The 24,031-nt window shown below is 43.6% G+C and overlaps 1 protein-coding gene across 3 annotated transcripts; it reads right to left on the reverse strand.

Moving 5' to 3' along the window:
* Positions 1-3,731: 3,731 nt before the first annotated feature.
* ANXA5 (annexin A5) lies at positions 3,732-23,778 on the reverse strand. 3 transcript variants are annotated; one of them, XM_071452378.1, is made up of 13 exons: positions 23,694-23,778; positions 23,278-23,320; positions 16,689-16,773; positions 15,575-15,669; positions 15,101-15,214; positions 12,429-12,519; positions 11,440-11,519; positions 10,961-11,017; positions 8,432-8,525; positions 7,962-8,057; positions 7,453-7,511; positions 5,307-5,429; positions 3,732-4,264 (listed from the first exon to the last, which is right to left on the reverse strand). In XM_071452378.1, exons 2-13 carry the CDS (start codon positions 23,284-23,286, stop codon positions 4,202-4,204), a joined length of 966 nt encoding a protein of 321 aa, XP_071308479.1. In that variant the 5' UTR covers positions 23,287-23,320; positions 23,694-23,778; the 3' UTR covers positions 3,732-4,201. The 3 variants fall into 3 exon arrangements, with proteins under 3 accessions (XP_071308479.1, XP_071308477.1, XP_071308478.1); XM_071452376.1 differs by lacking the exon at positions 23,694-23,778 and adding an exon at positions 23,405-23,662; XM_071452377.1 differs by lacking the exon at positions 23,694-23,778 and adding an exon at positions 23,451-23,616.
* Positions 23,779-24,031: the final 253 nt, after the last annotated feature.

Raw genomic sequence — 24,031 nt, forward strand, 5'->3', positions numbered from 1 at the left:
GGAAGATTTATGAGCCCATTTCCCACAGATGAGTGGATGATTACTTTGGCCATTTTTTCTTGTGGTAACAAACCAGATTAGTTTCTGTCTTAAAACATTCTTCCCTTCTCCTGCTTTAAGAATTTTTCATGACATCCTACAAATGCCACATCTGTTAGGACAACTGTTTGAAAGTAAAAATAAACCAAAAACCCAAAACATCATCTTTGCTATCCTTTCCACCCCACAAGTTTTTCCTGCTAATTACACTGTTACTTTCTAAAATATCAGATCCTGCACAGCCTTCCAATTTCTTCAGAGAGTGCAGGGCACTTATGCTGGTGCTTGAATGATATGAAATAACACCTTAGGCTTACTCAGACCCAGCAGTAATTCAGGTATTGCAGGTTAGAAATCCCTCTGAATCAAATAATACTGCACAGGAAAATCTGTTCCACTAAATTCCCAATTGTGAATGTGTGAGCTGAACTAAAACATTTTCTCATTTCCCATGATTGGGGAGTTAGAGTGGACATTGTCTATGCTCAGACTGCAGCAGGCAAACACTTAACATGAATAATGTCATGTGTATAAACACAGCTTCTATTTCCAATGAAGTATTTTGTTCACTGCTCTCTCTCATTTCATAGTGGACACAAGATTACATTAAAAGGTTCTGAAAACATTACAGAAAACTCAATTTTCTGACTCATGCTTTAGGTAAAGGAAACTAGATAAAGCAACCTGAAAAAGGCACAAAAAACCCAAAATAACCATCAGGAAGCAATTGAAGAGAGAATGAGAGAATTTGAGCACCACTACAGCCTGAATGAGATTAGCTGGAACAACAGCACCATCCCCTGCCCACATGGCAAATGGCACAGGCCTGGGGAAAATGACACTCCTGTCCCAATTGGGAAATGGGAATTCAACTCACTGCACTGACACCCAGAGCAACTAGAGCTGTGACCAGAGGCACTAGGAGCTGAAACAAGGCTTTCCACTTAGCTCTGTTTGCTGATTAGAGCAACACTTCTTGAAGGCACAGCTAGAAAAAGCCTTGTGTGGTTGGTGTGCAGCCACTCCATGAGGTTTCAGTGTTTCTGCAGATGCTTTGTTGGGACAGCAACAAAATAACCACATGCCAAAAGCTTTGCTGAAATAAAGAGCTGAAACCTTCTCATTTCCATGTCAGAAGTGCCATGTCAGGATGAATTCCAGACAGTGGGCAGCTGAGTTTCCTACCAAGTGCTGTTCAGGCACATTCCATGTACCTACTTCCAGGTAAAACATCAAGTGGCATTTCCAGAGGACACCAGAAATACCCCAACACCACCAAAGCTGTGACCCACCACTCCTCACTGTAGTGACTCACCACTTGTCTGACTTCCAGATGAATTCCACACAAAATCAAAAAGAAGAGTTATTGCTCAGGCTTTTCATGCATAACATTGCCTTGTTCATAAATTACTGCTTTCAGCACATATTGGAGAAACTGGATGCCCACAGCAATTCCAGCTGTCAGGGAGCTGAAGTGGGATAAAGAAACAATATGAAGAGCACTTATGAATCTAAAGCAAGCAAAATCCTAACTTGATTATGCATGAATAAGAAAACTGAGGGAAAAGAAATCAAGTAAAGAAGCTCATAAGCTCCTTTCCCCCCCCTACACTGTGTTCAATAATGCAAAGACCAACATACTGTGATGAAAGCAAATACAGAATATCATAGTTCTGGCAGTAAAATAGGAGCCCCCTTAACACTATGCTGTGGGGGGAAGAGAAACCAAGCAGGAAGGGACAGTAGCTCTTCAGGGAAAACCAACAATATTGTACTTACTGAAGTTTGACTTTGCAAAGAGATTGATGGGATTTCTCACCACTTCTGAATTGTGGCAAAACGAACACAACACAAATTTTCATGACTCAAAATGAGAAGATGGAGAGAAAAAGCCAAACACACAAACGATTAACTATTGCCACAGAGGAAGTAATAAATTCACTGGCAGCTATAATTGAAAGGTCTCTCAGGAATTCACTGTACTGAAGATTCCAAATCTTGTATTCCTAAAGGGATGTTACACAGTAAATACTACAAATATTGCAATTCAATTAACTCCTTTACATGTTAGACTTCTTAGAGTAAGAAATGGTCTCAGATTTTGTTTTCTCTGTTTAATTTCTTCAAAAGGGAAATTGAAATGCTTTTGTCCACTTGCATCTTAAAACTTTCTGCAGATGACTGATACCATCCTGGCCCCTAACAACTCCAGGTCAGAGCCACTACTTAAAAATTCTGCAAGTAATTTAGACCATTCCATTTAAATCCTAAGGGTCAGACTCCACTGCAATAGCTTCACATGTGAACCAAAAAATCTACCAAAGAACTGAAAACAGATCATGAAGATCAGATGGTGCTTTCCTAAGAATTCTAAAGAAATGAAAGGAAGCTGAAAAGTTACATATAGTCTAATCTCTAAACAAGTAGAAAGCAGTGCCTTAAAGATTTTTGTATATGATTTTGCCTTGGGAAATTTTAAGTCATTAAAAAGAAAACGATAAAAACCACAACTACCATAAACCCCCAAAACCTCCTGCTATCCATCCCAAGGTATTTCCAGGGCAGTGGTCATGCCAAGCTGGCAGTGTGTGCAGCTGGCTACGTCATTCCAGGATGAAGAGCTGTAAATTAACAATCCTTGCTAACACATTTGTAAAGGTTCCACAAACAGCAAAACTGACAAACACTGACAACTCATTTCAGCAAAAGGAAGTAAACATCTGAACATTATATATATAGATATCTGAAGATAATTTTTTCTTCTGCATATTTTACACTGAAAACAAAGCACTTAGTAGCAAGAGATCATGACAGTACTAATTCAGAATTACAAAGCAGAAAATTTAAACTTTACATTTATTCAACATGAAAGTTTTAAAGCTCTTAATAACCTGTAAAGACTCCGTTTCAGAAGAACTATTAAAAAGCGCAGCTTCTGCAGCTGGTGTGACTGATTGATAAGTCAAGTTTAGAGCCATGGTGGTCAGACCTTAGCAAGGCATGAAAGAGAAGCCTCTTGATTCTCCTTCATACATGTCAATTTGATTCTCAGATCCAGTCATAAATGCTGAACCAAAGCAGAGAATTCAAGGCAGCCCATAAAAAGGGCTGGTGCTTCGTTCACCCTGCACTCTGCTCCCTGATCACCTGAGGGGAGGGATGCTGCAGCCATCCTCCTTTATCACAACACCCCTGCCATCTCTTCCCAGTGCAGAACCTTGTTATCCCAAATCAATAAATCAAAGCACAAACTCCTCTGTCAAAGCACTAATTGACAAAGAGCTTTCTTATCTGCAGAACAGATCCCATCTCTTCCTCACCTGCTTCCATCCCAGACATCCTTGACCAGTCCTAGAGTACAGCACATCTGCTCTACATTGGCCCTGCACAGCAACTCTCCTTCCTTCCTTGTCCCAGCTTTAGAGGAGAAGAAAAACACAAAGCAGCACCAAATGAGAATGCAATGCCCAAGCAAGCACCAATATTTTGGTTTTCCAACTGTACTGAACAATAGCATCATCACAGCACCCCTATCCTAGGCTAGACATGAGGATGGAGAGCTGCAAAGCACCATGGATACCACAAAACCTCAATAATGGGAGGAAATATAGACCAACAGTCTGAGGCAGTGAAATCATATCAAAGGGAAAATGTATCAAAAACTTTAGATTAAAAACCACATACAACTGTGATGAGAGGGGAAAAATTTATTGGTCCTTTAGATTTCCAATGATTGCTTGTAATATGTTCAACAAATTCATTCCAATATTACATACAAAGGATTTCCTTGCTTACCATGTTAGAATTAGCTTAACACTCAGTGGCAATGTAAGGAATAAAAAGCAAAAAGGATAATCTTGAATTTATTGTGAAATACATGATTATTTTTTCCTATTTCAGCAAAATACCTATAAAGAACTGGGTTCTGTGCTCAGCACCCACCTCCCACAAAGGTGACTCTCGCAGATCACAGAAGGCACTTGAAATTCCTGGAAGTTGGGATGTGGGGAAGAGAAGGGATAGCAATGCACTCCTTTCTACTAAGTGCAATCCTAGTACAAACTCAAGCAGCCACAAAGCATTAAGATACAAAACCTCAGGCAGACATGCTAATGAAGGGCTGCAAAGCTGGAGGACAAGGAGAACTGCGTGTCCCCGCCCGTCAGTCGTCGTCTCCGCCGCAGAGGAGCAGCAGCGCTTTCCTGTAGTCCCCGGAAGTGTCTTTCTGTCAAGGCAGCACAGCAGCACCGTGAGTCACCAGGGCAGCTGCCAAGGAGGGCCCCAGCCTGTGACACACTCATCCCACCCACAGGAAATCCACATGGATGACTCTCTGCTCAGGAACGACGCAAGGAAATTCTCTGCCTCTTACATGACAGCTCTATTTACACAGACAGGCTGCCAGAGACAAAAACTCTCCAAAAGCTTTACTAGAAAACAGAGCTGCCTGTTGCACATTTGACACATTTGTCCACAGGGGAAAGCCCAAAGGAGAAGCCCAAAGCAGCACCAAAAGGAACACATGGGCAAAGTGCACCTGCCACTGCCTAGAAAGGCACCAGCTCTGCTCCCTGTAATCAATGGGAAGCTCTGATATGAAATCTGTATGGGCCTGGCAGGCAGTGCCAAAAAAACTCCACCCAGGCTAGTTAAGGGAGCATAATGTCAGGAATGTCAACAGAAAAATAATAAAAACCCAGGATTTTCAGTATAAAACAAGAGGAGAAAAATAAAAGCCTTTTGGCTTAACTTTGCAGCAGCAGCTGGCTCCTAATTTCTTGCTAGCTCTTTCCCTTCCTGTTCCTTCCCATCCACTCAAAGGAAATTATGACTCAGAGTGGTTCCTCAGTGAAACCCTTTTCACTTGGAAATGTTGCCAAGGGTTCCACATCACAACCCAAAATCTAAACTTCAACCTCAGACTCCCAACCCAAGAGTTTTCTCTGGAGCCAGCACCCTCTCTGAAGCACTGCACAATAAGGAACCCAGACAAGAACAAGGAAATGATGCAGTAGCTAAATATGGTGTATGAGTAATTGCCATTTCAGAAAACCACAGTGCCCTAGTGAACACTGGAAGGAAACATTTTTCCATAGGAAGTGTCCCCCTCTTCAACAATGCCATGTCAAAACTGCAGAGGAACTCAAATCTCAGAGTCCAGGTCACTGAGTTCTACCCACACCCATCCTGTGCCAAGAAAAACAAGAACAACAACAGTGACATCTCAATCACCCCTGCGTTCCCTGAGAACACAACAGCAATTTTACCTGAATCATTTGATACAAGGACTTGGCAAAATTCTTTCTGAATTCTTGTCTAATATCCAGCAGATCAACTTCACTTCTTGAAACCATGACTCTGATCAGGGTGTCATCATCAGTGCCAGCCCCCTAAAAGGAAAAGACCAAATAACTACCAAATATGAGTCTGTTCTGGACAGATGCTGCAACAAAACATGAAATACAAACAAGTATTGTACAACATGAAAGCAACAAGTGGCATCTCAAACCACTCCTGCATTACGGTTCACCTCCAAAACAGAGACTATTTGGGACAGCATCATGAGACATCCACACTGAAATGAGGGGAACAGAGAAGCTCTGATCCCTGGACCTCTATCAAGTGCCAGATGCTCAGGCCTCTTATTTCATGTTTCATCTCAGGCTTCAGCTGTGAATACCCACATAAATGTCAAAGATCCCAGTTCCAAGCTCACGCAGTAGCACAGCTGCTCACCACAATCAGAACCACATGTAACCCCCCCTGCAGGGCACCCTGAGGCTGCACAACTGCACTCAGTTCTGGAACTGGGCACCTCAGTCCCAGCGGTGACCAGGACAAAGCAACATCATACAGCAGGACACAGACAGAGCAACTCATCCCACCAACTCTCCAGCTGTTCATTATGGGGGCACAGCTTCACAAACCTTTTCCAAGCACACAAACATGCCCCACTCTGTTTGCCATGCTCAGTGCTTGAAACATTTCACCTTCCTGTGCAGACCGAGTCCCTGACCCTCTGCTCAGACCAGGCAGACTCCACACAAGCTGAAGCCGTACAAACTTGGATGTGCTGACCTGCGGATGCACCTCAGGGAAGGACTTGGCAGAGCCCCCACGGTCATCTTCAGCCTAACGTCCAGGGCCACTCAGTCCTTCTGGGTGCAATAATCCTGGATTACACCTAAAAATGCCCTGAAGCTGCTCAAAAGTTATGCCATGAGTCCAGTGGTTTCTGGGGAATAAAAGCCAAGCTCTGCCCTACCTAATCATGAAAGCCAGCTCTGCCCAGTGTAGAACTTTGTTATGCCAAACCGATAAATTACAAGTAAAAACTCTTCTGTCAAAGTAATAATTGACAAAAAGCTTTCTTATCTGAAGTGTTGAATGATTTTTTATTTATTTCCAAAAAAAAACTTGGGGGATCTCACCAGCACACATAGGTCAGGCTCCTCACAACAGAAGTGTATAAGAATCTAAAGCCTACAGGAAAATTGCAGTCTTGAAAAAATAAAAATAATTAAGAGCAAAGTAATCCTCCTCAGACAGCTCATCCTACTGATACAATTCTTTCTATTTTTCACCTGAACTGAATTCTACCTTGGTATCCACAGAAGCAGTAAAGGACTTTCAAAAATTAAGATATCATTTCGTGTCTCATCACTACCTCTCAAGCTGTCACCTCATCTTCTGACAAATGTGCTTCAGGGCTCTCCAGCAAGGGCAAGGGAGGAATTCCTCAAGGAAGCTGATAACTTGAGTGAAAACAATAGAGTACCTGCCTCTGGTTTAATTAATATTAACCCTTGGGAGTTAAAAATCATAGCTTTCCCTGCTTATCTCTTCCCATCCAAGAGAAGGTGAAGCCAACAGAAACATGGATGCACTGCTAATGCAATTCCCACATGTAATCTTTTGCAGCTGTTTAAGCCTTTCCTTTTCTCTGCTGAGTTTCTTTTGCTTCTCCAAACAGGATGGATAGTAACCAAAATGTGTTCCAAAGCTACCCAATGCCCTCAGTCTGTAAACACTCACATCCAAATCAAAGAGTACTAATTTGCACAATCTACAATTCTTCCCTTCCTCATTAAATCCACCACCTCAAGATAACTGGCATTTAATCAGCTGGGAAGTGCCCAGTGGATATTGCCAGACATTTTCCAGTGTAGCCACAGCAAACCAAAAAACAGCTGATGAGACTAAAAGGTCTGTGGTCTGAGAAATCCATAACCAACCCCAAGGAAACCATGAATTATTTGTATCCTCTCCCAGCCCTGCACTCACTGAACCTTTTGCAGATAGTTAGTGATACTGTCAGCATTTACAGTGGCAGAAGAAATTAAGAACAAGCTAAAGGGAGAGGAATTGTAGCTGGAGGAGATGGAAAGTGACCTAGGGAAAAGATTTACATACCTTCATGGAATAATACAGCGTCTCAGCAAAATAGGCAGGCACACTTCGGATGCATTTCACTGGAAAAGACAAATGATTGAATTATTGACTGCTATTAAAGACAGGGCAATCTCTGATTGCCAAGACAAGGTGTGTGTCACGGGGTTATTCTCTCCAGTGGTGTCACCTGGTCTCTTCCTCTGTAACAGCTCTTTGGGTTCTGGGATTTAGAACAAACATTTGTTTCTGATAGCAGAGAGACTTTACTAGTCAAACTCTCCAACACTGTCCTAGATAAGCTGCCAGGAATGCAGGTGAAGGCAGAGCTCTGTCTCAGCTCTGGCAGAGGTGCACATGACCAAACAGAATGCAGTTCACCACCTCTTCTCCAGAAATAAAAATAGATCCCCAGGTGATGATGTTCCTAAAGGAACCCTGTTTTCCCACCAGCCTCTGTGACACCTGCAACTGCAGGAGGCCTGGGAGTAAGCAAAGGCAGCCTAGGGCTAGGCACGCCAGGACTCAATTACCCACTGCCAGGAGCAGCTTCTCCAAGTCTCCAGACGTCTCCCGGTCAATGGTCTCCTCAATCTGGAAGCCAGAAATGGTCATGTACTTGTCAAACACTGCAAAACAAAGGGTGCTCAGTCAGGGAACAGCCAACATTTCTGCCAGTGCCCCTCAGCTCAGGACAAGCCCACCTGTGTGTGAACCTACAGTTCAGGTGCTATTGGCCACTCCCTGTCTTGTTCTGAGCACCCATTTCCCATCAGATGCCCCCTGTACAGCCCCTCCCCTGCACCTGGAAGGAACAGCTCCATGCATTATTCCCAATGGCCTAAACAGATGGGTAAAAGAGACTTCTGGATGGGCAAGGAGTAGGGAAAAAGGTATTGTCCCTCTATTATCAGCTCAAAGTAGGCACCTCAATATGGGCTGAGCTTTTCCAGGCTGGATTTCAGGCAGAGGTTCTCAGCCCATCAGTAACCACACTACCTACCCCTCCTCAAGTGGGAAACGCTGCGGGTTCCCAAGATAGTGATGAACTTTTCTTCATCTGTTCCCCACTTCAGCTCCCCAGCTCTGAACAAAACCTGTTACAAATTCAAGATATCAAAGCATCAGCATTTGTTTTGTGTCCACACCTCCTGTTGAAAAGCTCCATTTGTCTCACTCTAAGGAGCATTAAATTTACTAACAAGCCATAGCTGGAAGGAAAAAAATGAAATTAAATTGCCAAGTACTGAATTAATCTTAGAAATAAAAGAAAAAAAATCTGAAATTGACTGTGAAGGCATTTCCATGAGTAATGCAGCTTCAGGCCCTGAAACTGACTGTGCCTAGTCCTCTTCATAAGGACTGAAGTTTGCTGAAGCTGTGATAATACAACAGATAAAATCTATTCACAGTACTGCCTTTTCTGCCATTTTTTCCCCTTCCCTTTTTCAAACAGTATGGCAAAAATTTGTTACATGATTGGCTTCAACAGCAAAACCACACCAACTTGGCTCAAGCAGAAGTTCTCCAAGGAGGAGGGGAAAATGGATCTAGAAGCTCTCAGAAAGAGGACTTTCAGGCTGATATATTCTTAGCTGTTTGAAACCCAATTTTAATTATGGTTTTAGTACATCCATGGCTTTTCAGGCACGTCTCTATTTGCTGCAAAGACCTGGGTGCATTTTCAGCACCAGGAAAGTAAAGCACTTCAAGAAGCTGGACTGAGCAAGAGCCAGGAGAAAACAACAAAGAAAAAGAAATTTGGAAAATGAAACAAGTTCTTTTTCCTGACAGCTGGAAAACTTTGCCCTTTTCCAAACTGTGTGCTAAGCTCTTCTGTAAGGAGAAAGGTTGCACATACTGTAGTATATATGATCTTTTTAATATTCATGGTACAGAGTGAAAAAAAGGTGGAGAGCAAAAAGCTCTCAAGGCACTCAATGCCAGGATATTTATTACAAACATATGCTAAGCCCTCCAAATGAATACCAGCACTCTCCATCCAGTAGCAAATGAGAAGTCCCAGTACAGCATTTAGAAAAATACCAGCAAAAGATGGACTTAGAGATACTACAATTTGCAAATAGAACTTGGTCAGCTTTAAGTTTGTACCTGCCTTGCCACTGGGCAATACACAAAATGTACCTCAAATGTCTAACTTGAAAGAAGTGATATTCACAAAAGCTTTTCCAAAAAGACAGACTTGCTCCTTCAGGCATTCTCAGCAAAGTCTCACAATTGCTTTGAATTAATATTTAGTAATCATAAACAAAAAATTTAAAAATCACCACTGAGCAAAAAGTTCGCCTTCTAATGTATCAAGTCCCTTCCAGAATATATGACTCAAGAAAAACATTGGGAAGCCAAAAACAGTCCTACATCTGCACAGTCACGTACCCCAGTTCTGACCATCTATACCTGCCAATAGCAATCATAAAATGACTGAACCTGTTCCAGCTGTGTTGGGTGGTGAATGGAAAAGTCCATTGACTCAAGGTCCCAGCCCAAGTTAAATGTATGCAGCAAACCACCGAGACTGTTTGGAAAACCAGGACCTTCTCAAGAGCTGGGTTTTAGTGCCTCCTAAATTTAGCTGCTCATTTAAACCCTATTAAAGAGGCCAAAAGGAATCTATCTGCCTACCAGGGCCAGTGCTTCATGTTTGCTGAATTACACAGGCCCAGCTAAAAGCAAGACTGAAAATTTCATGGAACACTCTAGTGCACAACTCAAACATTTGCTCCTCTAATTTTCCAGCTGTAATTGTCACAGGAAATTAACCTGGACAGCAGAGCAACAATGCTTTCTGCATTTAAGTGACAAAGGATAGGCTTGTACCAGTAAAATATAGTTTGCCAATCTGTCTCTCCATCTCGCTGTGCTTTCAGGAGAATGTTTTATTGATCTAATATTCTGTGTTTACTCTGTGTCACCTTGAAACAATCCCTGTATTTCTTTCATCTCAACAGACAATTTATGAGAAGAATACGTCTCATGCAGAGTTGCCTGAAATAACTGAGAAGAAACATGCATTAAATGAGTTGTAATCAAATCACTGAAATATCAACCATCACTCCAACAAAGCAAATGGCACCAGCTAGAGACAGGCAAGGACATGGGCTAACTGCTAGCATTGCTTTCCATCCAGAGCACAGGGTTAGGGAGCAGTCATGGACAAGGGATTCAATTCAGAGAGAAGTCCAAGTCAGGTATGAAGGAATGAACTGTTAACATCTGAGTTGACATCCCCCAGCAGTGGGTCCCTCAGCATCACCAAGGCTCAGCCTCTTGCAATCATCTACTCACTGTTTTATTCAGGTCCCTCATTAAGTAATAAGCAAAACTGAAGCATGAAAGTGCAAAAACTTTTGATCCCGGTATTTCAGGTTTTGACACTTTTGTCCAGAACATACAAAAGCACATGAAAACATAAGAAAAACATAGAGAACCTTAACTATCACTTTCACATTTGAATTCCAGCCATCTTTGTGAGGTAACTCAAAATACCCCAAACTGCAAGTCAGTCACCCACCTGAGCATCCTGCTCAACAAGAGCCTCATCAACTCCAACATCAGGATCTCTGTTCCCCTAAACACAAATTCAGAAGTTGTTAAACTGAAAAATTAGCAGATAGGTCAAAAAGCAGTTATCTGTTACATTGATTCTGTAAGTTACTGCGACAAGTCACCCCCTAAGGCATCTTGTCCAAAACCACCTTGTTTTTCCCTTTTACTTTCATGTGTCTGTTTGAAATAAGGGTCCTCTTCTCCTTTTGCCCTCCAAACGCCATGTAGCAGCACCTGCTACACCCATGGGCATCACACAAGTGTTTTGCTTCCGTGATATGGAAGTGACTCAGAGGAGCCCAAGGCTGACCCTGCATGTCAGAGCAAGTGCCTGAGCTCCAGAGCCAGTCCTGCCCAGCATAGGCCCATCCAGAACCCAGCTTAGTCAGCAGGAAGGGCTAAGTGCACCCAGCAGTGAAAGTCACCCCAGAACAGGACACCAACCTGCAGCAGCACCACCAGCAGCCTCTGGAAATGGCCTGAGGTTTCCCCTGTGATCTTATCCTCCAGGTCAGCTTCATACTCTGCAAAAGAGCAACATCCACTCACCACTTTGCAGGTTCCCTGGCTGTTCTGAGCAAGGAAAGGCAAAAAGTCCACTTGACTCACAATTTGTAGAAACATCACAAACATCTTTAACACTCAGGACATTCTGCTTTCACTTACATTACACTACTCCAAAACTGGAAAATAGAGCACTTCACACCTCATGTCAGGAACAGATTACCCACAATAGTTTGAAGTACAAGGCGACAAGCATGCATTCAGCTCCTTAAGGAACTACAGAGGATACAGACATGGAGTCATGCTAAAATATGGCAGTCTCACTGTACAGAAATCATGAGCCCAGAGAAGTTTGCTACTAATAAATTTTGCCCCTAGAGACGGTCTTTGGGCTCACAACTTGTTAAAACATGACAATTGTGTGGCAGGAATCTGCACAGAACTAAAAGGCATCTGTTGAATTAAACATTGCCCTGAAAAACAAGCCCACAATCACAGGGTAAAAGCATCTACTCCTGTGGACAGCCAAAAGCTGCACCTGCTTTAGCATAAGTGCACTTGAACACAACACAGAGCATAAGGCAAAAAAACCCCCACATTTGTGGTTTTTTATGTGACTGTTCTCTTGTTTCCAATTACTGAAAATTGCCTCAGTTCAAAGGATGAAAACAATAGGTAGAGGAAATAAATGCTTTTGAAAGAACTCTAACTATAAAGCACCACAACCTGCAGTCACAACCCTGAAATAAACTATTTCAATTTACAATTCAAACTCTAGTTCCTTTGAATATGAAATTATGAAACACAGCAGAAAGAATTCCTTTGTACTGGACACATCCATCAGTTCAGAGATAGACCTTATTTGAAAGATGAGCTAACACCATATTAAAGGAACTGAACAGAGACCCTTATTTCATACAGAAAATTACCTTGCTGATAAACCTGTTTAATATTCTGCACTTCAGCAGGTGTTCTGGAGGCAAGAATTTCAGTCAACACTTTCTCATTGGTTCCTGCTCCCTGCAGGGGTGCAAGTATGAATCAGTTGATGGAATAACAAAAGGAAAACAAGAAATCCCTTTGACAATCAAAACCAAACATAAGCTTATATATTTGGATCAAATAAACAAAAATATTTTCTTCTTTCTGATACCCTGTGGGGATTTTCAAGCTAATTTCTCCCAGTTTGTCTTGATTGTTTTCAAAACCAATCCAACAATTTATAAAAGCCCAGTGCTGCAGGATTCAGAGGGGCCCTTCCACACCCAAGCACAGCCAGGTGTGCCTCATGTCACAGCTGAGACAGCCATAATACAGTGTCACCATACCATTTCAGAAGCTTCAACCCACACAGAGTAACACCACACCACTCCAGAAGGCTGCAAGCATCTGCCCTTCTTGCCCTTCAGCCCAGCCTTTGATCCCCTCCTGTTGATGCCTTGCACCTGTGTGCCCTCTGCTCCCTCTGGTGCTTGGTCAGTGCCCCTGGGTACTCCTTACCTTCAATGCTGCTCACACCTGCAGCCCATTGGGGATGGGCTCAGCTGCAGCCCCACTCCCAAGCACCACAAACTCTGTGCCTGCACCTCAGTTCCTTGCTATTACCATCAAGGACATGAAGAGAAGTGAATGGACTAAGTTTGCATCTTAGCTGTAATTCATACAGTGTCTGCCACCAGCCAAGACACAGATAAGCACAGAGCCACCCAGCACAGATCTGCAGCCTGCTGCGAACTGCACTATTAAACAAACCCCTGCTTCCACTGGAAACACTGTACAACACAATTGCTAACCCAGATAGTTCCAGCAATTCTACAGTTCTTCATGACAGCAGAAACAACAGCCACTCTTTCATTTTTACAAGGATAGAACTTACAAAAGCCAGGCCAATATCTTGTTTCCACAAGTCTAATCCTTTGTTTGCAAGAACAATCCGCTGCTCTTTACACATACAAAGGAGTCACAAAAGCAACACTGCAATGCAATACTGACCATTTTTTGCTTCAACATGTTATTTACAACCTTTCCTGGAAGGAAAACACTGAATACTAAACGCATACAAACATATGCAACTGCACACAAAGCCATCCAGAACACAAACCTGCCAGGTTTCAGGCAATCATTTCCAAAATGCAGATTGTTTCATGAACGTGCCTACTCAACAAGGGAGGCAGGCACAGTTAAACTCGCTCTAATCCAAGCAGCAGCAGTGAAATGGATGGGACAACCTTCAGCACAGAGCTAGTGCTCTTGGCTGAGTTACTTGCAGTGAAGTCCCTACTATCACATCTGCTTTACTGCTACCCCCTTGGCTGAGCTGCAGCCAGTACTGACATCCTTTCCTGTGCCAACACATTCTCTAAAACTCCACGGTGTTTGGTGGTGTTTTTTTTTCAGTGACAAGAACAAAACCCCTCCTGTTTCACTACCTCTACTTTCCCGCCTACAGCCATCTGTTCTGTCATTTCCCTGTCAGTCTTTGACTCCTAAATCAATAAGAGGAACTTGGGAATACAATTTTTTATTCATCAACAAGGCCTTTATCAGTTTCTCTGTCAGGTACCACCATCCCTTCCCCCAGTGCACACAAAGGCATTACAGAAAACCTCCAGGAATGAAGTTTCTGTTGCCTGAGGGACTATTTGCTGGGAGCATGAGGTGTGCATGAGTCAACTGAGTCGTGAGCACTTGCACAGTTGACTAAAGCCTACATATTAACCAGCTGCTCATCCAGGATCTTGGGAGTTTGCATGGCAGTGTCATTCCACAAAGCACTACCTCACACCGGAGTCAAGGTCAGTGTCCTCTGTTTTGATCAATACTGTACATAGTCCAGGGACATTCAATTCCTGAAACTCCATAGATGTGACAGAGACAGAAAAATAGAGCACACGGAAGAGACACTGAAATTTCTACACATCCACATTGTAAATTGTTTCTTTACCCAGCCTGCCCAGAAAGGCACTAAACGCATTCACTAAAGAGAAAATTAAGAGGGGGGACACTGACAGGCTCATCAATTATTCCCTCTGTGTTACTGAAGGCAGTTTTTTAGAGGTCATTCAATACTACAGACAATACCTGCTCATAATTTTGGTGGACACCATTTTACACAAGCTCATCAATTTTGGACTTGCACTGCAATCCATCAGGGGTAACACACTCTGTAGCTTAAATAACAGTCAGGAAGAAACAAGGAACACCACATTTCTGTTAAATGCTCTCAACTAATTTTCACACAGCTGAGTAGTTATAAAACCTCAGCTGCTCACAGCACAAAGATGCAGAGCCCTCTGAACTTCAGCACTGCACTTGAACAGCCAAAAGATTATGAAAAAAACTGCACATCTACTCATTGTCTTTAAACCAGAAGGAACAATTCTTATGCTGTGTAAATTTCTAAACTGCCTCTGAGTTACTAGGATGAAAAAACACCCAGGCAAAACCATGGCACTGGCATCGGTCAGCATAACTTGGCTAATCTTATTTTTTTAAGCCTACTTCTATTAGCGCTCCCTTTAGCAATTCAAAAAAAAAAGACCCAATCAACCAAAAGCACCAATCCTTTCATGTAACACATGAAAATTCTCTCTCCTCTTACCTTGATGGCATGTTTCAGTGCATGAGCATCAAAAATATACGCTGGTCTCATCAGAGACACCATCAAGGTTTCAAACTTGCCAGTAAGTTCTGATTTCAGGTCATCCACAAGATCCTAGTGCAGAACAAACAGTGCTGTGATGAACAAGGACTAAGCATTTTTAAAAGGAGACACTTGAGTCTGCAAGCTGAAAGGCTCTGGGGACACAGCAAAAAAGACAAGGGGCACCTCTCTTTTTCTTATACTTGGTACTTCAGCTGAAGCAAATAAGACAGGAGAAAAGGATAAACTGGCATTTGGAAAACCTGAAACATATTGTCATTTTTTTAGGATAAGGCAGGGTGGAGGACAGGGGGAGGCAAAAGCAAAAGTAGATCTTCTTTCAAGGAATATGGTGAATGTGCCTCATATTTTAAAATAACCATTGTTAACCAGAACCAGCTCATTTCCAGAGGTATTTCTTGTTCTTCTTACCCTGCCAAATAAGGTTTTAAAGGCAGAAGCGATTTCTTGACGCTGAGCATTGTTTCTGGTGGTGAGGATTGTCAGCACAGTTTCTTCATCAGTCCCTGAAGGTAGAAAGAACAACAAGTTACAAACACACTCTGAGAAACACACTGCCGTGGCACAAACTCAAAAGGCAGTGAAAGGTGCTTGGACAACAAAAGCCTACTGGCCAACAGCAGAATCATTCAAATAACAAATGTCACTGTACCCCAAGCTGAGCCATCAAGTTTGGTGCAACAACACGACTGGAGAACCAAACGTGTTTGTTCTCCATCAGTGCTCTCATCCAGACTCTGCTCCGAGCACCAGCTATAACATTTAGTCAGTCTGTTTTCCACAGACAGGCCTTGCCTTTGGGCTCACCAGCAAACTGCCAACTCCCAGCAAAACTCAGTCCAGCAAACCCAAACACCTCAGAGGGCAGCAGTGTGGAGCTATTATCCATTTTATACACAAAGCTTGCAAGGTAGGTCCTCCCAGCCCTACTGAGTTTGCCTGTAGGCTGAGGTGTATCACACATCCCTCCTGCCCCTCCTTCTGCTTCCTTCCACTTCAGAGAAAGCAGCAAATCAGGGTTTGTTCTCCCAGGAAATTTTGGGGCAGAAAGCTCCCATGTGGGTTTACAGACCACTTCTTAGTCTGCATTCACACTGTGTGCTCACATTCCTTGCCCCAGTAATTGCACTGTGCTCACACAATTCCAGGGCCAGGAAGCTGCTGTGGATTTTCCGTGCAGAGCTCCTACCATGCTGCTGTAATTCTCCACAGCTGTCCCTGTAAATCCAGAGCTACTGCACTGTAAAACTTCAGTGTGCCCAGAACAGCACGTGGAACATCCATTTCTTAATGGGCAATGTGCAAACCCCTTCCCTTTTCCCTCATGCTAACCCAAAAATAAACACCCTTGAGAGCTGCACAGTCACAACCAGGACACGCCCAGACCAGTGCAGTCCCAGGGCTGTCATTCCATGGCTTGTAAACACATGCCCTGCCCTCATCTACGGAGACAAAAAAGATAAGAAAGGAGGTTTGCAAAGGAGGAAGAGCCTTTTCTTGGCTGTAAAATAAAAATTATCCTTACCCAATCCCTTCATGGCCTTACGAAGGGCTTCTGCATCAGCTCTGGCATCAAAAGGAGCAAAGGCTGTCACGGTGCCTCTCGTGTACTGGAGGGGAAAAAGGGGTCAGGGGAGAGGGAAAAAGCCATTAAATAGAACTTGGCATCTTTCAGTTCATACGTGAGCTTAGGTTAAACTTGAATTCACAATCCAAAAGCTGACTGTCTTTTTCTTGAAATTGTCTGGCTAAAGAGCAGTCTGTGGGTGTTTAAACACAGCTCACTCCAGAGGCACTACTATGGATTCCCTTAGCAGTGCAGCTAAACTTGGGTGTATTTACATACCAATTCTGCAAACTACTGTTATCTCCAACACTGGAACCTGAATGCAGGGAAATGACTAAGAATTTATCATTTGCTAAAGTAATTTGAAAAATTAATTGCACAAACCATGTATGCTAGGCAAATGGCACAAAGACACATATGGCAATAAGAACTTCTCAAGGAAAACCCTATTGGAACTCTCAAGCCAATATTTTCCACCACCCTGCAACCCACTGAATTCTACAATGGCTTTCAATATTTCATCATAGTGCTTTTGACATGAGCAATACCTTAAAAAGTGATTCAGCTACATGAGTTTACAGCAAAAAAAAAAAAATTCTCATCATAGTGCTTTTGACATAAGCAACTTCTTAAAAAGTGATTCAGCTACATTAGTTTATAACTAAAAAAAAAAAGAATCAGTTCAAACATAAGGGTAAGAGATCAGTTTGTCCAAACACAAAAACAATTCCACTAGGTTTCCATGGAACATGGCTCTTGAGGGAATTTCTCTTTGGATCAAACACAAAAGGACATTCATCATCTCTGTGGAAAAGTTTTGCCTTTATTTAAATACGATAGCTCAAGAACCTATATGTGTTTAGCACAGTAGTTAACTATGGAAGTGGCCAAGAGGGGAAATAGCTGTGTTTGGCGAACAGGAAGGTGTTTCCAACAGCTGAAGAGGGGAAATTTCCTGTAGGCACAGCCATAAAAACACAGCAATCAGAAGAGGCGGGGCATTTTTCCACTCTCAGCAAAGAGCACGATAGCAAGTGCCAAGACACCTACTGAGATTGGCACGGGATTACTCCAGAGGCAGCACAGCCATCTGGCCTTCCCTGGAGTGAGGAATTTCAGCCACTCTGGTCTCCAGTCAATGTACTCATCAGAGACAGGTCAGCCAGAAGGGCAGGGAGAAAAGAGCAGTAATCAGAAAGTGCCACAGGGCTCCCTTGTGCTCCTACCAGCAGAGACTCCCCAGGCTCCCACTGCAGCGGCAGCCAGGAGTCAGGCTCACTTCTCACATTCTGACAGATCAGAACAAAAGCGTCACAGTGCTAAATGGCAACAACAAATTTCTTAGTGGGACGTGGTTTCCAATAGCCAGGAGAGTTCAGAGGTGTGACAATCTCACTGGAACACTCTGCTTGTCCCATTATAAGCCATTTCTTCAGCTAGTACTTGGAATGTATTTCTTATCATCTTCCTAGCTAATTCCAAAGGCTACCATGAAAACAACCCCAAGGATTTGGGACTCACTCTTATGCACTGAATTAAATTTGGTAAAACAGATAAAGACGGAAAAGTCTTTCCTTCCTCCTCCCTTACTACCACTCCAGCCAGGGGTTATTTATTTTATTTTTGTTCCATATCAGGTCAACATAATGAATATTACACAAGTACCACAACTCTCCTTTGGAAATGACCAATGTCAACAAATCTCAGAGGAAGGAGATATTGATCTTGTGCTTTCTTTTGCTTATCTTGTTATAAGCAAGTGGAATTCCCCTCCACAATTCTTACATCTTGTGACAACAGTCCAACATTCCTATGTGGCTGTTATAGACAAGTATGTGTGAACACTCAATGCCAGATGAAATCTCTCTGCATGGCCCTTCTCATTTTTGTTAACTGACAGGAATCCTTCAAAACTCTCTTTTCCAAAGCACTGCATAGAAAGCCTGAACACACACTAAGCTTGATGAGCAGTTCCTGAAAATCTGGTGCAGCTGAAACCTAAAAGACTTTTCCTGCTGTCTGAGCACCGTTTGCATTCCAGGCATTCCCATGTGGCACACAGCACTCAGTGGATTTTGGCTCCCCATCTGCCACAACCACCCTCCACCAGAACCTGACTCACACCTGCCTCTAGGAGCCACAGATGTGGGCAGATGTGACACTCCCAATAGTACTGGGAAAGGGTGAAACTTATCCCTAACTTCCCATAAGAGCACAACTCAACCTAGTGCTTTTTAGAGCACTGCAGTGTGGCCTGACAACTGGGGTACAGCAGAGATTACTCAGGCACACTGTGTTCAACAGCCACAATCCATCTACAACACCACTACTCACAAGTGCCCTTTTAGTTACTCCAGTTCAGATTTCTCGTTTGTGAAATCAATGAGCAAGAGCAGAAAGCTCTGCAGCAGTGAGACTCAGTCCACAGAGGGAAAAGCTGTCTCCCCCGTCCCAAACATGGCACATTTTGCCAAATAAAGAGAGGGCAGCACCTCTTCTGAACCACCACCACAGCCTGACCCAAACCTGCTGTCACAGCAAATCTGAAAAGGAGCTATGAACCAGACAAACTTCATTATTTATTTACCTCTACGAAGAGGTATCTTTAGTACCACTAGAAACATTCCTTGTTTAAGTAAGCAGATACACAGTAACACTACAGCCTCACAGGTCCTTCTTTCTCTGGATAGTAAGCTCTCCACCCAGTAGCACATGAATGAAAAAGACAAACAGTCTTTGATATAAATCCTTTTGTAATCTTGAGTTATCCTTTACTCAATCACCACACCTTACACCAGGCAGTAAAATAAAAAGATAAGCACAACACAAAAAAACCTCACAATGTTGTGTATCACAAGATTAGAACACCCCAAACCTACACACATTCTTTTCTGTCTATGTCCTCCAATACAGTGATTCTTTTTAAGGAGTCATGTGTACTGCAAGTGAAATTTGTGATTACACACTAGAAATAAACAGCAGCTTTCATTTTCTCCAGACACTTTCCAATGAGACCAATAAAGCCCCTAGAAACACAAAATTAGCATGAAAAGGCAGAGGGAAAAAAAAAATACTACAAAGCAAGAGATAATATTGCTTTAGAATTTATGCCACTCCAAATGAGCAAATGCACATTCCCTGGTATTTTTGTCCAATTCTATGCTAGCAAAGGTTTCCAGGACAAGATGAAACCTCAGGTGAAATGTTTCTAACCAGCACCTCCAAGTGAATGTCTCCCAAAAGACAATTTATTTAGCATCACAAACTCACAGTGCCACATATCCTGGCAACGGTAACAAGAGCCACTTAACGAGGTTCCCTTTCATTTTCCTCACCAAGACACAAAATATTTCCCACCCACAAGGCCCTGTGTTTAGCCACTGTTGAATGCAGAGCATTGATATCAGCAAACAACAGACCATACTTGAACTGACTGAGACTCCTTCCCCACTACCATGGCTCTGTACCACCTACAGCACCTTCTTCTCAGTCAGAGTTCCACAGATGAAGAGCTACCCCCCCTTGCTCTGCAGCAACAGAAGCAGAGTCTCAAAAATGTGCTGCTGGAAAACCTGGTATTTAGTGTAAAGCAGGTGCTGTGAGACTTATTTCTTTTTTTAAGCAGCTATTTGTTTACAAGATTGCACAGGAAAACTGTGGAGTGGTAAAACTGGAAATGGGGAATATTTAGCAGCAAAGAGAGAAGGTATGCTATTTCCAGCAGACTGAGGACAGCCCAGGTGGTCATGTGCTTGAATAAATGATACACTGCTGTAAGATGTCTTACACAAGACCCATCTCGCAGATAAACACAACACAGTGCTCACTGCTGACCTGAAAGCCTTCAGAGCCATTGGAGTCCACACAGAGATGCCAGTTCAAACTGTGGTCTAAAACCAACATGTTACAAGAAATATGCCATTAATTCCTGACATTTCAAGGGCAGTACAGTGCAAATGGCATTGTGAGTGGATGGATACAGGCACAGAGCTTATGCAAATGTAAAGCTAAAGAGACATGTCTGCAAAACACCTCTCCAAGTTTAACAGTGCTTCAGACTGTCTCCTTAAACAGGAGGAGTAAGCTCAGCTCAGCAGACGACTCACATCTGCCCCACTAAATTTAAACTCTTGAGAAAAAACAATTACACAATGTCTGTGGTGAACTCTGAGTCAGTACACCACAGAGATATCAAAGATAGGGAGGAGGGATGGAAAAAAAAAGGAAGAGAAGGGGTGGAAGAGAAGGAGAACACCAAGCAGCAGCCCTGTAGGAACCAACAGTGAGACATTTGAGAAACTCATCCTCAGGAGTAAACTCAACAGAGCCAGAGGGGGCTGCTCAGAGCCCAATTCTGAAGGGGTGCTTGTACTTTGGAATGTGAGACAGGCTTCTGGAGCACTGTGGATACTATCCCTGTGCTCCAAGTCACACGTGCACATGGGCAGAACAAGAACTCCAGATCGAGTGCAGAGCAGCCACACCTTCAGCAGCAGCAAGCTATACTTTCCTGGCAGTTTAAATACAGTCACACCAAATACTCCCAAAGTTTTATTCAGGAAAAAAAAAATAGGAGTAGAAGACCAAAACAGACTAGTCCACAGCACCTGCTGCTTTCTTTGCAGATTTCTGAGCCAGCAAGCACAGGGCAGCAGCTCAGCCTGTTCACTGAGGAGGAGATGGTGCCCTGTGCATTGCTGCAGTAACAAAGACCACTGCACACACAGCTGGGAGACAAGGGTGGCTTGTCAGGGCAGCAGTGCTCCCTCAAAGCAAGCAGATAAACACAGGCATACAGACACCAGCCTGTGAAGCACATGCTGTAGTTTTCCTACAAAATGAATGAACCTTTCTCTTCTGGAGAGTGAACACACAAAGTTCCCCAGGCCTTTGGGCAAAGGAAAAAAAAAAAGGCCAAGGACAGGCATTTCAGTGACCAAGACTCCAAATATAACTTACCTTCTTCAAAGGTTTTATTCTTCAGTGATGTACCCAGGCTAAATTGAGCTCCAGTACACTGTGCTGTGCAGCCTTCGTGAACTCAGCAGCTTTAGCAGTACACAAGGAGTTTCTGTCAACTGACAGTCAGCATTTCATAGGCATTTTCACTCTTACCTCCATTTCATAATGCAACATATCGAACAGGCAGCTGTCGTGAGAAGTAGAGCTTCTTCAACTTGGCTTTTTTTATTTTCATAAAATGAGTTACAGGCTACAATGCTTTAACACTCCCAGTCTTTTGTGACTGCACAGGCAAAGAATACTGCTTACGTAGAAAGCAGCCCTCTGACTGTGGAAACTGGAGAACAAGGCCTCCCTAATAAAAACCCCCATTGTTCCCATGACTTCCATCTACCAACATTCACCACAGATAAAAAGCCATCTCCAAGTGTCACCTTAGGCAGTACAAAATTTAGTACCTGAAGCCAAGAATAACTGGTTTGCACTAGGGAAGAATGAAACATTCCTGTTAACAAGATGAATTAAAGTTTGTCTCTGTGGGACAGATGAGAATATTGTCCATTTCCATGCTTTTACTAAAAGGAAGTTACCCTTAAACCTATAAGCAATGCTACACACATTGTAATAAAATGCTTATTGTCCAAGTATATCCCTCTGGCCAGGTGTCCTGCACTGGCATGGCTAAGCGCTCCTGTTCTCCTAACATGCATCCTACAAACCAGGCCTGGTATTTAGAGAAAGAAAAACACCTTTTTCACTCAAAAGAAAACCCCCCAAAAAACCACAAATTCAAGAATTTAGAAAAATGCTATTAAAAACTTTTTTCTTTGCAAGAAGTTCTCTTTCTTTTATAACTAAATCCAGACATAAGTAAATACTCACAAGGGTATTAAAACTAGTAATCACTTCACTCATTAAGTGCAATTATTCTGACCTTTGTGAAAGCCCTAACAGACCTCGATTGCTTTCACTTTCCACAGCAGTACAAACCCCATAAAGCCATTACAAACCTCTACAAATAAGCCATTAAACTCCTATTTTACTTTTCAGAGTGTATGCATTTGGCGCAGTTATAGAAACAAATGCTGGAGTCCGCCCCATTTTCCACACTTTCATCCAGGCTCAAACCACAGCAACCAAAGGGCTGCACAACAAAGTCCCCCCCAAACTAAGAACTGCACAATAGCTCCAAAGCTCCCAGAAAAACTCATGTTAGCTGTGGGAAAACTGGGAGTAGAAATACCGAGCCCCCAACTAGGCACTGCCACGGCGGTATTTTTTTTTCTCCTTCCTTTGAGTGGAAGGAGCCTCCACCCATGCGCAATATAAACACAGGGTACCGAAAACTTGGCCAAATTAGTGGAAACTAGTGGAAAAAAAGAAAAAAGTTCTGCCTGACGTGTCCCTCACATGATCCCCGTTCCCCTGCCGTCCGCCCGGGCTTGTGGACGGGCTGGTTTAGGGGAGCCCGAAAAGAAATCGGTGAGGAGTCAAAGTCAGGAGAGGGATAATACGAGGACGTCCCCGGGAGCGGCCGGGCACGGGCTGTCAGGCCGTGTCCTCCCGGAGCCGCCGCCTTCCTCACCTTCGCCATCTCTGCGATCCTCCGGGTGGGGCCGAGTCCGAGTCTGCAAAGAGAGATGCGACAGTGAGGGACAGCGAGGAGCAGAAAGCGACAGCGCCCCGCCGCCTCGGCTGCCCGCGCCCCTGACCTCCCGCCGCGCCGCCCTGAGCCACCGGGAGCACCGAGCGAGGCACCGAGAGACGCTGGAGCGAGGCAGGAGAGAAGAGGGAGGAGGTCCCGCTGCTCTTGCCTCACCCGGGGGCCGGGCCGGCCCCACCCGGGGCGGGCAGCGAGCCTCGGCCGCCTCCCGGCGCTGCCTGGAGGCCGGGCACCGCCGCCCGCGTCCCGGCTTCCCCCTCCATCCCTGCCGTGCCCTGGGAGGGTGGCATTAGTGCTTTGTTCCTTAGTCATCGTCAACCTTTTAAAAGAAAAATTACATTTGCCGATAGACAGCCTCCAGAAGGTGCTCAAGCGCCCTCCGGACGAAGTCGGTAGAAAATCGGTTCCCATTAAACTGAAGGGCATCCTATCCCAGCACTAAAGGGCAAGTCTGAACTGAATTCGGTAAAAAGCAGACATTTCATCAGCTGACCTAGCCTGGCTTCCAAGTAAGCCAGGTTAGCACAACAAGCACAGTGTTGAACAGAATGTTAGGGCTGTAGTTCAGAAATCGCAAGGATTTCAGGTGATAATTTTTTCCTTCATGTCTTCCCTCAGGACCATTTCCCTAGCCCAGGAATAGGGAAGATACATCCAGTTTCTGAGGCAAGGAGGA

This window comes from Agelaius tricolor, unplaced genomic scaffold (genome assembly GCF_023055355.1).
Source record: "Agelaius tricolor isolate 1412-34295 unplaced genomic scaffold, bAgeTri1.0.p SCAF_34, whole genome shotgun sequence".
In the NCBI taxonomy this organism is placed as follows: Eukaryota; Metazoa; Chordata; class Aves; order Passeriformes; family Icteridae; genus Agelaius; species Agelaius tricolor.